The sequence below is a fragment of the Drosophila rhopaloa genome, unplaced genomic scaffold, assembly GCF_018152115.1.
Source record: "Drosophila rhopaloa isolate 14029-0021.01 unplaced genomic scaffold, ASM1815211v1 contig_167, whole genome shotgun sequence".
NCBI classification, from domain to species: Eukaryota; Metazoa; Arthropoda; class Insecta; order Diptera; family Drosophilidae; genus Drosophila; species Drosophila rhopaloa.
This window is the reverse complement of record NW_025335047.1, coordinates 9465332-9481165: the sequence shown is the minus strand read 5'-3', so window position 1 is coordinate 9481165 and position 15834 is coordinate 9465332. Positions and strand designations below refer to the sequence as shown.

The window sequence follows — 15834 nt, the reverse complement described above, 5'->3', positions numbered from 1 at the left end:
GTTTAAAAAAGATAAGTAATCACGAAAAAATAAAAATGGGTAATAAATCGAACTAATTTTCAATATCTGGTGTACGAAATTTAGGATATAACTTTTGAGACAAGCGTTTTTTTATTAGTTATATTTTTAAAACATTTTAATTAAAATTATTTATATTATGATTGGAAAAGTATAATCGATTGTCTTTAAACTTGTTTTTAAATTTTATTTTATTGGCGCCGTTTTTAACGGATTTTAAACTTGTCAAGCTTTCGATGACTGGGCACACTGTTCCGGTCATGTTTGTTTTGGTTTTTCTGTTAGTGCTGATACAGACCGGCAGAGATGAACGGCGGGTCCTAATCGATATTTTCCTAGGGACAGCAAGCAATGAAAGTACTGAGCTTTTACGAGAATGTTTAAAAGCAATCGGTGGACCCTGTTGTATAAAATCAACACTCCATCTTAATCTATATTTCTGCTTCTATACATTTTACAAATTCTATCGCAAACCGTTGAAAGTGCTGGTACTGCCCTAACCATCTTATTATCGATGGAACCAGCGGCTATTGCACATCCTTAGCCCATAGATACAAGGAAGGGCGGATAGAGCGAAGAAACATCAATGTATGTGGACATCGATGTCTTTGGCGGAAAACATCGATGACGCCCTGGCAAACATCGATATTACCGATGTTGTTAAATCATCGATGACATCGATGTCAGCATGGAAGTTTCATCACCTCTAGCGGATCGTCTCGCGTTCGAAATTGCACGCACTGCAGCATAAATATTTAAAATAAATATTTAAATAACCACTGGAAACATGCAGTTGCACAAGCGAAGAGCCAAGCAAAAATATGGCCAGCGAATTATGTCATAATTGTGAAAGTGTTTCAAGTGCACTGCAACGGCAGCCACAGCAACAACAACAAAAACTGCACGCATGTGAAAAAGGAGTGCGAGTGTGAAGAAAAAAAATCAATTGAAAAGAAAATTGCATTTTCGCTGCCGCGGCCGAAACGAAAATAAGTGAAAGAAAATATATATATTTATATACATATAGATATAAAGTGCGTTCGGGGTGTGTGCGTGTGTGTAAGGAAAGGAGGAAGAAGCAGCAGCAGCAGAAATAGCAAAAGGAGACAACAACAAAAGCGAGAGAAAACCGCCAGCAACAACAACAATAACAACCAGCAGCCCCCTAATAAAGAGCAGAGAAAAAAATGAGTTCAAGTTGTGAAAGGTGTGTGCCGTTACACTACAACAACTATCATCAGCGGCAGCAACAACAACACCAATCTCCAGACAACGCGAATGTCGAAATTGTGTATACAATTTATTAAGAAAGCAAAAGCAGCAACAAACAGCAGATGCTTTTGTTAAATAAATTGTTGTCATGAATGCAGAAAATTTCCATGCAATGCAAATGGGTGGGTGGCAACGAAGGGAGTGGGCGTGGGAGAGAGAGAGGATGAGGAGAAGGAGCCGCATATATGTGTGCTTGAGAGTGCGTTCGTGGGTGGGTGGCAAATCACCTTTACTCTCCCGTGCATTTTCTATTACCTTGATTAAATTCCTGATTTATGCATTTTTTTGTTTGGCCTCAGGCGCCTGCAAAATCGATTTTCTGGCAAGGCGCGGCAACAAGCTTCGGCCGCCAAATGTGCCAAAAAGAGAGGGCCAGAGAGTCACTAACACCCTCTCGCACTTACTCTCTCCCAACTCCCATTCGTATCAATGTGTGCGTGTAAGGACTGCAATTTTCAAATAAGGAAAAACCGGAAAATGTTTGACTAAATATGTTTGTGTGCGTAGAGAAAAGCCCAATTGAGTAGGGGAAAACCAACCGGCAATCACACACATTTAGAAACTACGCACAATGCTGATTTTGGTAAACTTTTTGTTTCCTTCTGAATGAATGCCTTAAAATATTGAATGAAACATTTGTTTGTCAGAGGATTTGACTGTTGTTTTTGCTGCTGCCACTTTGAGGGCGTGTTTCCACAAAGTTTTGTATGTGGTACTTTTGACGTACACGAAAAAACTCGGCTGGCATTCCTGAGATACTTTTGTCGGCCGCTCGAAAATAGAAGCAATCGCATTTTATGTCTTATTTATGTGTATTTCTCGCCCTCTCCGGATGGATCTCCATCTTCATCTTTACTCCGGACCAGCAGAATAGAATGGGTAGAAATCATCGAGCCACGCACCAAGGACCACATGTATGCCAATCTCACCACAGGCGAATGTGTTTGGGATCCACCAGAAGTAAGTACATATTTCTTAAGTGTCTACAGCATATTTCTCTAAATTTAAATTCTGAACTGAAATGATCTGGAGCCCGATCCAAATTAGACAGGAACTTCAATATACCATATCTTAAATTTACTTATGCATTTATAAACAATATGAACTAAGAATACTTGCATGTTTTTTTCCCATCTTATTTGTTCAATCAATATGATATTTAATTCTTTTAAAAAAAGCTATTTGTTATAAAATTGAATTAAAAGTTGAAAAAAAAGATTATTTGGGTTTTAAATAAATTATATTCTTTTAAAATTCCTATGTTCTTCATTATTTTATTCTTCTGTCTGATTAGATTAATAATTTCAGTATTATAAGATTTTAAGGGTCGTCTGTTCATCATCTCAAGCAATGTAAAATCTTACCATATTTATGGAGTTCATTGACCACGCTCGCGGGGGTTACTTAATTGATTAGATGAGTAACTTGTTGTACGGCTAGTTGTTTAATTACTATTCTGGGTCACTTGTTTGCGCAATTTTCTTGTTTGTGTTTGGCTTGCAAATTTTTTCGTAACCCACTTCGCCAAGTGGCGTGACCAAGGTTAATTATATTAAAATAACTGTCGAATGATGAGCACATCATAAGCATTCTGATATAACAGCCAAGTAAAAGGAGGAAATGTTGCAGCCTTTCATGCTTCAAAACAAATATTTTTTTATCTACAGGCGAAACTTTTCCTTTTCAGACAAGCTCTAAAGAAAACCCATTCGCTTGGATGTCTGTTTGCTTAAATGCTTTTATTTTTTCTCTCCGATTTTTTATGCTGTTTGGCTAATGCGGCAAAGCCAAAAGGTGTTGCAGGCTAATAACTTTGGTCTCGCCTGCAGGACGAAGCCGAAAGGCAAACATCGGCCAGACGAACAAACCAGGCCACCCTTCTTTCCTTTAGATTTTTTTTTACCTTTTCCTAAAGGAAGTAGTGAAAATTTCATTGATTTTGTTGTTGGCCTGCAGTGTCCTCGTTTCGCTCCTGATTGCACACACATGGCCAGGAGTTGGCTATAGGTATTGGTGTGCAAGAGAGTGCATGTCCTGCTTCTGTAATGAAAGGGATTGCATGCGCAGCTACACAGAAAAAATCGACAGTCAAACTGAATTTTGTAAATATCAACAACCATCTTTTAAAAAAAGATTGATAATTCATTCAGTAGATTATGTTAATTTGATATTAAAGTATATAATATATTTTTAATTGAATTAACTAATTCAAAATTTTGAAACTATGAAAACTGTTTCGCATAAATATTGAACGCATTTGACCAATAATTTTCGTTGTGTGTAGGTGGGCGTAATGTCCGCTTGGAAGCCATGATTTATTACTGGTCCTGCGACCCTTCTTCCTCTCTCCCCCTCTTATTACCCTAACCCCTCAGTGGGCACTGCAGCAAAGCCATCGCTCTCTCTGTGCGCTCTTCGAGTGTTTATTTATGTGCATTTCATTTCGGTTTTTGACACTCTCACTCTCAGTTTGAGTCATCGACTACGTCATCCGCATTCTGCCCCTCCGCCCACATAAACATTACTTTCGGCCAACAGCAAAAAATAAGTGAGGATACCAAAAACCGAAATGTAGGTAAATATCAACGGACTAGTTTCTTTTCAGCTTTATCATTGAGTTAATAAATGACGTCTGGTAGTGTATGAATAGACTGGGTACTGAAATAAAATAAAAGCTTTAATGATTTTATAAATGCTAACTATTCCCGTTAGTTTGTGTATTTTAACTATTTCTCAATCTGATGTATAATTTGTATTACCTTGTAAATTCAAATACACTAACGTTGCGATTCCAGAGCATCTATTGTGAATTAGCAGCGTAAAGTCGACACTTCCGTCTCCATTCTTCTCTTTCCCGCAGTAGCAAATATGTAAAGTCTATAAAAACCTGCCCTCGATTCTGTATCTGATTGCAGCTACTGCAATTGTGGCTGCTTCCCCTCGTGGCGATGAGGAAGTGAATCCTTTTCACTGCGCCATATAATCCAAACAATTTATGCAGGGCGGCGTGAAAAAGACATTATTAAAGATGGGGTGATTGCACCACCTTGCCGTGCACCCCTTTTCGTAATCATTGTTCCACCCTCGCTCTTTTCTAACTCGCTTTAAATTAGCAACATTCTGTACTGGTTTTTTGTTGCTTGTTGGCCAACTTGCAGCTTTTTGTTTTAGCCGAGTTCCCTTTGGTGTCAGCAACAATAACAACAACATATCTCGCTGCTGCGTTCATTGTACGTGATTTGAAATTTATTCAGAGTTGGGACACTGTCTACTTTTTTCTTTGCTTTTTATTATAACTCGAAATTACCGCCCCCTCCCTGATGGCTTTGTCAACTTTTTCATACTGTTTTTCGTCTCTTTTTTGCCCATTTGCCTTTGTAAAACTTCCGGTTGGCAGGGAGAAACAGAAAAGAAAAGTTGCCCACAAGTTGCACGTTCATTGCTCGTTTCATGTTTCACGTTACGAAACCCGCCTCAAGACCTCGACTGCCGAACCAGAATCCGGAGTGGCGACGACGACGCGCATTGGATGTGCGTCCGCCGGCGTCATTTAACTGCTGCCCCAATCCCCACCACAAAAGGGGTGGTGCAATCCCCAAGCAACCAAATGCGGCGCCTCCTCCAAAACGGTCGGCCCTCGATCTGGGCCTTCTTCGCTTCAATGGAGGGTCTTGTGATACGCAATCGTCAAAATATTTCAATATTTGCTGTGCTTTTTGTGGCTCATTCTACTTTGGGAATATTAGGCAAGTGAAACTATATCAAATTTAATCACAGGAGAAAAGTTTTTGAAAAAAATATTTCTTTCTTGCCTCGGTATGGATACTATTAGCGTACACTCTTTAAATTATCATTTATAACCGAATGGTCAATATTTTGTATTGCCATTGCATAATAGTTAGTGTCACTTAATTGCCTTATATATAACGATTTTTGTAAATCAGACTTCTTTGGAAGTTTGATAATCGTTAATGCCAACTTCTTAATAGTTGAAATTAAAAAGTATAAATATACTTTGGCTGTGTAACATAGTTTCATTAAATCAATATTCATATACCTACTTGATGGGTATGTATTATCTATGACTTCAGACTTTAGGTATCCCGTACCAGCTATTGACCATTGCCTTCTTGGGCAAGGTTCGGTTTCCTGTCTTTTGCGGCCAAAGTGTGCTTTTGGGCTACACACAGATACACAGCTGAATATCAACTTCTTCCGCTTTGCTTGGCACAATTTAAAAGCAATTACCAAGTCAATTAAATGTGCATAAATATTGCTAATGATTTTCAGCTATTTTAGCTTCTTGCAGACTAAAATATATTAGAATTTTGAAATTCCCTCAGGGTGAAACGGTCTGGTGTTAATGCAACATTAATAGCTTGAGACTTAAATTTATTCTGAGCTGTGCGTAATTATATTTTATAAAGAGTCTTTAAGCCTTAAAAACTTCTATAAAAAATATTGATTTTGAGATGGACACGATTTATGAGTTCTTATTTCTCAGTATGTGCAGTTGCAGTTGCAGTTTTTTCATTGAATAATTAAATTATTGTGTCGGTGAACTATGACGGAGAAATAGAAACCATACCATAAATAAGCCTTAAACTAGGCTCTTTCACTCCTCGCTGATCTATAAATAAGCATCTGAATTGGATTTTACAACGATCTGCATTCCAATTCCCTCGCGGGAATGTGAAACATGTGCCCATCTCATCGATAAAGGCGATGCCGTATCTATAAATCGGGCTCTTTAATTGTTATTGTTATCGTCTGGGAAAAGTTATTGTGGATTGTGCTTATTTGAAGATAAAAGTGAGAAGGCAAACCATAGATCGAAGTCAGATCAATGTTTGCTTAAATTCAACAACAATTCAATTCCTTTCATTCCCATTTTAGTGACACATTCCATTTGAATTTCAAGAGACACGTTGGTTTCGATGTTATCACCTCCATGTGTTCTATTTGGGGATCTGTTCTCGACTCTAAAATTCGCTCTGATGATGACCTAATTTACTGAGGCAATATCAACAAATTTCGTGTTGTTTTTTTTACTTCAGTGTGTCCGTGCCCGTTCAATATCATTTGGCTGTTTTTTCGATGCATGATTCATAGATGAAAGGAAGAGTAGAGCGGTCAAAAACTGACCTCGGTCATAATCTTCTGTATACATAGAACTCAAGACTCAACTCAATTAGAAATCTTGTGCGTGCCGCCTTACTTCATTTTTACTTCGATCGACCCACTTGCCGCTGATTAAAAGTTGTAATTGTTTTTCAATAAGCGCCAGACGCAGATCTTCGAATGGCTCATGTTGTGTGGTTGGCAAATTGAATGGCAGATAACGAAATGGAATGCATTATGCGAGCGATCTATATATAAGGCTTCGGCTCAATTGGGAAATTAATGGCGTTTCAATAAAATCATATCACCGAAACAAATTGCCAGCTCTGTTGATTTATCATTTTTTTTCACCACATTTTTATATTTGAATATGTTATGCCATATATGTTCACTCAATCAAAGAGTATGAATAACCATTCTTTGAATGATATATTCCCCAAAAGCATAACATCCGACACTTAAATCTGTACAAACGAGGGTTTGTTTAATCAAATTCTGAATGCCAAAGTTTCACAGTTTCATTCTGCAAATTATTTTCAAAATGTTCGAAATCAAATAAAAAAAGAAAAAGCGAATATATATTTAACAATTCAATAACTGGATTTAATAATAAAATTAATTAAAATGTGTTCTTGTATATTGGAAATAAAGAGTTAACAAATATAAATTCAATTCAAAATGAAAACGGAACTTCTCCGTATGAAAGTTTGAATGATTTAATTAATTGATTATAACACACCTCCCAACAAATAAATACAATGAGCAAAATTTCAGTTGTCAGATTTTTGATTAAGATGTAGGCCAAACTAGCCCAAACCTCCCTCCTGTTGTTGTTCACATTCCATAATTACAAATAATATTTGGAATTTTGTACAAGGCCACAAATGAGGTCGAGTCTCTTGATGTGTCTTTTTATAGTCCATCTCATTTAACTGGAGGCAGCGGGGAATCAGTTCATTGGAGGCGGAGAGGACTATCTGGATGACTGACTGAATGACTGGGTGACTGACTGACTGACTGACTGGCAGTTGGAAACGCAACAATGCAAAAAGCGTAACGAGGCGACATGGCATCTGAGTGGCCCATCTCCGCCGGGTGGCCTTGCTCCCAGCCCCTCCTACTCCCAATCAGCGTCTGGTCGCGCCCACAAGTTATGCAACATGCAACGCAATCGGGGGCGCCGCTTGGAAATTGAAATGAAAACCAGAAATGAAAAGCAGCCAAGCCGAAAGCTTTCATTTGCAGCGGGGCGCAATGGGCGTTGGGAGGCGGGGTTGGCATTGTTGTTGCTACTAGTGGCCAGTTGCAACCACAAAAGCAAAGCAACAACAGCCTGCAGGCAGCGGATTAAAAGGGGGCGTGGGTTACGCCCCACTCACCCACCACCCAACTGGCCCTGGCACTTGCAACTGAAGCTGGGGTCTCCAGTCGTCGGCTATGGGCATCTGCAGCGCAAAAGTTCAAGGTCAACGCTGATGCTGCTGCTGCTGTTGCTGCAGCTGCTGCTCTTACTGCATGCAGTTTGCAGAAATAACCCTGACTTCTGGGCGAGACAGAGATAGGGAGCACGGAGTGAGCGAGATGGAGCGGATTAAGCACACACGCCACGCCAACAAGGCCATCTGGGAGGATTAATTCAGAGATGGAGAGTACACAAATAGTTGTACCTAGATATGAGGAATATTAAATTCTTTAATTTATCATAAGCCCATTTAAAGGATTAAAAAGAACTCTACCACCAAATTGGGAATAAAACAGAACACCGTTCTATATTAGAATTAAAACTTAATAAGACCGATTTTATATATTTAAATTGTATTGACTGCAAATATTTAAGAAAGTCGTTAAGAAACCGGGTATTGACTTTATCATGTGACCTGGGAAACTTTACCTTTTATGTATATGCACATAAATTACAATAATGCATTGTACCTCGTACCTTAGGTAGGAAATCACTGAAGAGGGAACGGGGCACGGTAGCCAATGCAATCGAGGGACCATCGAGAATCCCTGTTTGTCAAGCACTTGTTGTATTTACTCAGCAGATAGAACCCTTCAGATTCAGATTATAAACATACACACTCAGTCGCACTCTTTGTGCGCTCGAGTTTGCTGATTAAGCCCGAAGAAAAGCTCTTGAGCTGAGATACGAAAATAAATCAGCTTTTGTGTAATTGTTGGATAATTCAAGAGGAGGGATAAAAGCCAGAGCCACAACAACAGCTACAATAGGGCCTCTGAAGCTTAAGCGGAATGAAAACTTATCATTGCCAAAGCCAGAGATGAATGTCATTGGGTCCGGTGTCATTTCTGATGAAACTACGTTTATGAGGCAGACGTTAAAACGTGCCGAAATTGGTATGCTTTTCAAATATGTGCAATACATTTGGACTTTTCAGAGAATTTATGAAAATATAAAAATATTTAATATCAGTGAATAATCATTTGTAATAATGTAATTTAAAAATTACTTATGACTATTATTTATAACAGAACACTGATGTTTTGTCTTGCAGCTCGATATTGTACTTCTTGTTAAAAACTCTTACTGCGGTAACCTCGAACTTAAAGGTTGTTTTATGAAGATGCAAGTGCTGAATAAAGCTTATACAAATAGCCATAATGTCTTTAGATCAATTGTTACTAATGTAAACGTTCCTTGTTAATCGCTTATTTATGTTTTATGAAAGCAATAAAAAAGTCAGTGATAGGAAGTAATTCGATCAGCTGAATCCGTGGAAATGAGTAAATCACATCTGAAGGAAATCACTTCTTATGGTACCAGGTCTACATAAACAGGTGGAAGAATATCCGGTTTGGAAATATTAATCGATCACCTTTAACTTGACTTTAGGGCATATTTATATTCATGAGTGTTTATCTAATAAACGCACGTTGATCTCACGGCCCACGTGCTTCCCTTTTCCCGACCCCTATCCCCATTTCCACCTCCACACTCTCCCACTCACATGAGTACTCTCTCCGATATGATGACAACGATGCAAACTAATTTTGCCACGCGTACCGCGTTCTGTTCTCGTTCCCGGCCTCAATCCGTAACTCATTCCCGTTCCGTTCTCGCTTTACAGGATGTGCCAATTAAGCGGACCGACTCATCGCAGTGGTGGGAACTGTTTGATACGAATACCCAGCGATTCTACTACTACAATGCGGCCACGCAGAAGACCGTGTGGCACCGGCCGAGCAAGTGCGACATCATTCCGCTGGCCAAGCTGCAGACGCTCAAGCAGAACACCGATCCCAGCGAGCGTCGTGAGCAGACAACGCCCCAAAAGCAACAGCAGGTGCAGCAACAGCAGCAGGTGCAACATCCTCCCCAGCAGCAGCAACAACCCTCACCCATGTCGGGGCCAAACAAAAAGGGACGTGGCCAGCAGCGGATCAGTGGAGGCAATGGTATGGTGGCCAGCTCCGAGGAGAAGCTAACCAGCAGCGAAGTGATCTCTAGTCCACGTGGCCGTCAAAGCTTTCGGTGAGTAGACTTGCGTTGAGTTGAGTAACCCCATTTGGGGCCTGCTCCCACTTTTGTTTACATCTCCCAATTGTTTACATTCCATTTCGGGCCTCTTTTGCAGCGTTGGCACGGGTGAGTCATCCCGCTCGATGGAAATGCAGCAGCATCCACAGGGCTATGCCTCAAGGCGTTCGCAAGGTGAGTGCTTAACCCCTACTCGAATGACTCATCTTGACACCGTTTTTTCTTGGCAGACTCCTGCAATCAGTACAAGGAATCGGGCAAGTCCAGCGACTCGAGTCTGTCCAGTGCGCATGGCTATAGGCGCTTCAATGACGGCGGCGTTCCGGGGTCAGGACATCCGGATAGCCTGCGCCTGGGGTCCCTGCAGAAGCATCAGCGGGGCAGTGGCAAGGATAATGGAGCGTAAGTAGTTGAGGTTTGGCTTTCATCAAATCATTCGCTTTAAATCGCTTTTATACCCCCATTTCCATCTTCATCTTCGCTTGCGCTTGGGTTACGGATTACCTCCAGTTTTGAGATGTTGCAAGAGAGCACCAGTTCGCATAATTTACCGCATGGCAGCACCTCCACATCCTCATCCTACGCCGGTGGCAGTGGCTATGGGGACAAGTATTTTGATCATCAGCTGCTGCCCAACCACCTGCAGGGCTACTCCTCCAAGTCGTCGGACATCGCCTCGCCCACGCACTCTATTCACACGCCTCAATCGCAGAAGAAGAAGATGTCGCCGGATGCAGCGCCCGCTGCCCAATTCAACTACGCACAACAGCAACATCAGCAAAGGAACGCACAACGAAGTGGCGGAGGAAGTGGTGGCGGCGGAGTACCAGTGGCCAAGTCCTACGGAGGCGGTAAGAGCAGTGAACCTTGCTGTATAAATTGTTAAGCTGTCAGGATATTAAGTTACTAATATTTCGAAAATAGCGAAATGGCCATTAATAGTATTAATAAGTTTGATTTAGAAAACATGTTGGCTTATTGTAAAATTCTTCCGAAGGAAAAAGACTCTCTTGTTTCGTATACAAAAAATTTCAGTGCAAACATTTTATTGGCAAAGTATTTTTTTATTAGAACGTTAAAGTTAAATCCAAAAACACTAAAATTTGTTTATTGAACCCTCTTCTCATTGAATAATAGCCCACTTAATTGCTCAAAGCCAATCTAGATTTGTAATGCAGCCAAACGTAATATATGGCCCCATTATACAAAATATCATATTTATAAATTTGTTTATACCTCTGTAGATCGCGAGTACAAGGTGTCGCTGGCCCGCTCGGGCAGTTTCATGTCCTCATCCATTAATCCCGCCGCCGCCGGTCATCACAGCAAATCCTACCGCAAGAGCAGCGCTGAAGCAGCGAACGGAGGTGCCGCCAGCGATGACTCCATGCACGAGAAATACTTCAAGTCGGTGGAAAACACACCGCTCTCTCGCCGCCGTCACACCACTAATGCCACCAAAAGTGGAGGAGGACCGGGTGGAGGTGGGGCAAGTGGCAGCAACACAGCCACTAGCACGGCGGGCAGCGGCAGCAGCAGCCATAAAAAGCACTCGAGCGACTCAAGTCCGCAGAGTCCGATCAGTCCGCAGACGAAGAGCTCGCGCCAGGCTAAGACGAGTGCCACCAGTGCTCTGCCCCAGTTGCAACATTCTCCACGACTGCAGGAGCCGAGTCACAGCATTGATTTCCTGAGTCTGGAAAGGATCTCACTGGGCAAGGCGGGACCCATCTCGCCGGGTGGTGGTACAGAGAACATTGGCCTGCTGACGCACTCATCTCGCGGCTCCAACGACTCTGCCCGCCAGCGTCAGAAGTCCAACAACTCCACCGCGAATCGTTCGCAGTCGCATCATTACCCCGGGCAGAGTTCTTTGCGGCATAGTGCTAGTTCCAGTCTGGACAAACGTGGCTACCATGTGGGAGGAGGCAGTGGTGATGGAAGAGGCGGAGCAGGCGGCGAAAAGCGGCGCTCAAAACAGCATCAGTACCAGCAGCACCCTGACAGCGATGTTGAGTACGACAATGGGAATATATCGCCCCTGTATACTAACTGGGACAAGGAGATGTCCCACCTGTTGCCCCTCAAGCACTACATTATCGAGCAGGCCAAGCTGTCTGGTCGCTACGAGTACCGTGGTGGCGATGGCGGCGATTCGGATTCGTACCATTCGGACAGCCAATCGGAGCACTCACTTTCAGGCCACGAGCCGGACAACGAGGACTCTGACGGGGGATCTGATACACATGGCGGGTATCTGGAGCACAACTACGGCATGATTGACGACTACGCCAATATGGGTGACAGCGTCTCCTACTATGCGTACATGTGTCCGCCGCACGATCCCGCCGGAAGGGAAGACATGTAAGATTTATAGATCATTACTTTGTACTCTTTTGATACTAATTTATCCGTTAGCTCCGACAACGTGGAGGCTGTGCTGGAGGGGATTGGCGGCAATGTGATGGAACCTTCGGCGCCAACCGCCACCGTTCCTAAGCCAAAGCCCCGTTACCAGAGTTCTTACTACGATACCGTATCTCATAGTCCCTCAGCCGGCAGCGGCTATCATGGTCAGCAGCTTTACTCCAATACGCCGCCCTTTTCCGGGCATGGCCATGGTCATCACGTTCCGCCACCGGCACTGCCTCACCAACAGCAGCTGCACCTGGAACCGAGCGACGCCAAACAGAAGCAGTCACAGACCCTGCCTTCTCCCAACCGACAGATTTCGCGCCTGGCCGGCGCCGGTCACCAAGGACCATCGGTGCCAGCTGCATCAGCCAAAGAAGAGACCGGCCATGGACACGGTCACAGTCTCGCTGCCGGTCAACAGCAGGCTGCGGGAGGAAGCGTAACGCTAGCCAGTCTTTCTCGGCCTGGTCACAAGATGGCTCCGCCCTCGCTGAAACCCACCATCCAGCAGATCTTTCCACCCAGCGAACGGGCGCCGGGTATGGGAGGTATGGGACTGGGTGGACCCACGTTGGCTTGCATGAAGGAATGTGATATCGAAAAGTTCGCTGCCGACAATCTGAATCTGCACTCTAAGGGGATCTTCCGAAAGAAGGCATCTGTGCGCGACATGCTCAGTTGGACGGCGGAGGCGATAAGCCGGCCCATGTTGGCTTTGTCCCGAGACAAGGCAGACAAGAAGACGGCAATCGAGCTGTTCAAGCTAGTGCAGATCTACATGGCTGATCGCAAGGCGCGTATGGGCATGACTCTAAATTCGGTGGCCATAGAAATCATCAGTGCATCTTTACCGCAGCAGCAGTAAGTCACCAAGGAAAAAGTCTATGATAATATTTAATGTATGCTTTTTCACAGACTAAGAGATGAGCTGTATGTTCAGCTATGTCGCCAAACAACGGAGAATCCCAAGCGAGAATCGCTCATCCGGGGCTGGGAGTTGATGGCCATCTGTCTGTCCTATGTACCTCCTTCGCCCACGTTTCAACCGACGCTGCTCAAGTAAATATTATTAAAACTAAATGCTCTCGAAACTCCTTCAATTGAATTTTTCCCATTGCAGCTATGTCAATCGTCATCGCGACCCCTCGTTTGCCACTGGTTTCATGGAGGTGAGCAAGTGGCCCATTCATGTGCAGATCTCGCACTATGCCACAGTGTGCTGTCGCCGCTTGGATCGCATCGGCAGCAGTGGACGACGTCTGGCCAAAAAACCCACCGTCGATGAGGTGGAACAGGCGCGGGTAAATATAAATAAACGGAAAGTATGGAGCAATCAGTATATCTAAAACCTAAACTTTCAGCAACAAATCCTGAGAAACAGCATGTTCGGGAACACGCTGTCTGAGGTAATGGAGCTCCAAAAAGATAAGTTTCCATTCCGCAAGCTGCCCTGGATACAGACCACCCTTTCAGAGCATGTAGGTTTATCCTTTAATTAAGTCAAACATATGGTTTAACTTTATCTCCAAAATTATATTTGATTTTCTCAGGTTCTGCTACTCAATGGAAAGCAGACTGAGGGAATCTTTCGCGTCTCCGCGGATGTTGATGAAGTCAATTGCATGAAGAATCGCCTGGATCGGTGGGATGTTCCTGATTTAAACAACTCATTGGGTAAAAGAATACTTTTTGTCTGGGTGAAACTCCTAACGACTTACAGTATTAACTTACATATTTGAATCTGCTTAACATGTTGTTATTCAACCCCCATTCTCAGTTGATGCACATGCGCCAGCCAGTCTGCTTAAGCTGTGGTACCGAGAACTCTATGATCCGCTCATACCGGATGCCTACTACGAGGATTGCGTTAACACCGAGGATCCCGACAAAGCCAAAGAAATAGTTAATAAGTTGCCCGAAATAAATCAGCTGGTAAGTTGGTAAAAAAAAGAGCACTCATCTATGTATATAAATTAATCAATATGTCTGTCTGTTTTCAGGTTCTAACGTATCTAATACATTTCCTGCAACAATTTTCCATATCCGATGTGGTGAGCTGCACCAAGATGGACTCCTCAAATCTAGCCATGGTGTTTGCACCCAACTGCCTGCGCTGCACGTCTGAGGATCCCAAAGTGATTTTGGAGAACGCGCGCAAAGAGATGTCCTTTATGCGCACTCTTATCCAGCACATGGATACGACGCATTTGGCCAAAATAGTCTAATGGATTGTTGGCCAACCGCAATTAGCAACTACCTACCTACCAACCTACCAATATGTAAACGTTATTAACCTATCCTAACTTACTACCTACCAAATCTAACTTAAACTCAATTTCTATTTATACAAAAGATTATGATGAAGAGCGATGAATCTTAACTCCTACTTTAACTTTAACTCGTTTTGCTACTCGAATTTTTTTACTAATTGCTACCAAAACCGAAAGTCTATGGATTTAATTTTATTTCGTAATGTTTAGGAGCTTGTTAAGAACAATGGCAACAACCACAAATACTCGAAGAACTTGTAACTCGTAGTGCTTTTTCAAACCAAAAATAACTGAAAGATGAATCCAAAACTGAAAACTCAATGTGTGCATGCCTAGTTATGTGTCAAATTGTAGTTCAATTAATTTATTTTGCATTTTAACCGTTGTTTTTCTTTAAATGGAATTTAAATCAAAGCAAGCAAGCAAATACTCAAAGAAACTCTTAACTCTCAAATAATGCAAAGCAAAGCAAACCTTGAACAACTTCTTGCGAAGCCTATAAATAGTTATTAAATAAAGCTAACGATAAATTAAATTAAACTCTATATATTATTATGTAAACTGTATGAAAAAGGAAGATCAAGAAGGAGAATCGAGATAGATATGTGAATCAAATGCAATAAGAGGTCAATGATGGAACTGCTTATTAATTACTTGCAGCCAACGTAGTGCTATATACAAAATATTTATTCATTTGCATAAATAAAAGAAACAAAATAAACTAACAAACCAATGTTAAAATCCAATGCAATTTCATGGAGAACAAGTCAACTGAAAATATATAAATATGTATTGAAAACCGCAACTTTCGAAGGTGATCAAATAAAGTTATACATGTAAAACAGAATGGGGAAATATTTAGACAACCTTTTCTTATCGATCCACATGTCCATAATAAGATTATAAATTCAGCCTGCTCTTCCTTTGCTATAATTAATGCGTGCGGGGGAATATTTATGCCCAATTTCGGAGTCATTTCAAACCGTTTGTCTCCTGATAATTGCTAATAATTTAGCGTCACTTGACGACCATAAGCCCCCCAGGCCATGGCACCTTATCGAACAGCGTAGTTTGTGGCAGTAGACCTCGTCAATGTCTCGAATTGGGCGCATTTACTTATCGCAAACCACCGAAAAATGCTTTTCTCATCAAAAGAATTTGTTGTTTGTACTTTTATCACCATTCATTATTCATTATTCATTGTTTCGGTTTAATTTTGTGAAAAGTACAAAATAGTTT

General features: G+C 42.0%; 1 protein-coding gene across 2 annotated transcripts; it reads left to right on the top strand.

The window, feature by feature from the left end:
- Positions 1–527: 527 nt before the first annotated feature.
- On the top strand, positions 528–15442 carry LOC108038510 (filaggrin). 2 transcript variants are annotated; one of them, XM_017115329.2, is made up of 14 exons: positions 528–1225; positions 2157–2250; positions 9501–9904; positions 10008–10084; positions 10141–10312; positions 10421–10761; positions 11155–12274; positions 12329–13186; positions 13241–13384; positions 13446–13626; positions 13687–13803; positions 13876–13999; positions 14103–14257; positions 14326–15442. In XM_017115329.2, the coding sequence occupies exons 1-14, from the start codon at positions 1206–1208 to the stop codon at positions 14548–14550; spliced, it is 4032 nt and encodes a 1343-aa protein (XP_016970818.1). In that variant the 5' UTR covers positions 528–1205; the 3' UTR covers positions 14551–15442. The 2 variants fall into 2 exon arrangements, with proteins under 2 accessions (XP_016970818.1, XP_016970819.1); XM_017115330.2 differs by having other exon boundaries at positions 530–1225; positions 2160–2250.
- Positions 15443–15834: the final 392 nt, after the last annotated feature.

Coding starts and splice junctions, on each gene's coding strand:
- LOC108038510 (XM_017115329.2), top strand. CDS start 1,206: ATGAGTTCAAGTTGTGAAAG. Junction 13,187..13,240: donor GCATCTTTACCGCAGCAGCA/GTAAGTCACCAA, acceptor GCTTTTTCACAG/ACTAAGAGATGAGCTGTATG. Junction 14,000..14,102: donor TGATTTAAACAACTCATTGG/GTAAAAGAATAC, acceptor CCCCATTCTCAG/TTGATGCACATGCGCCAGCC.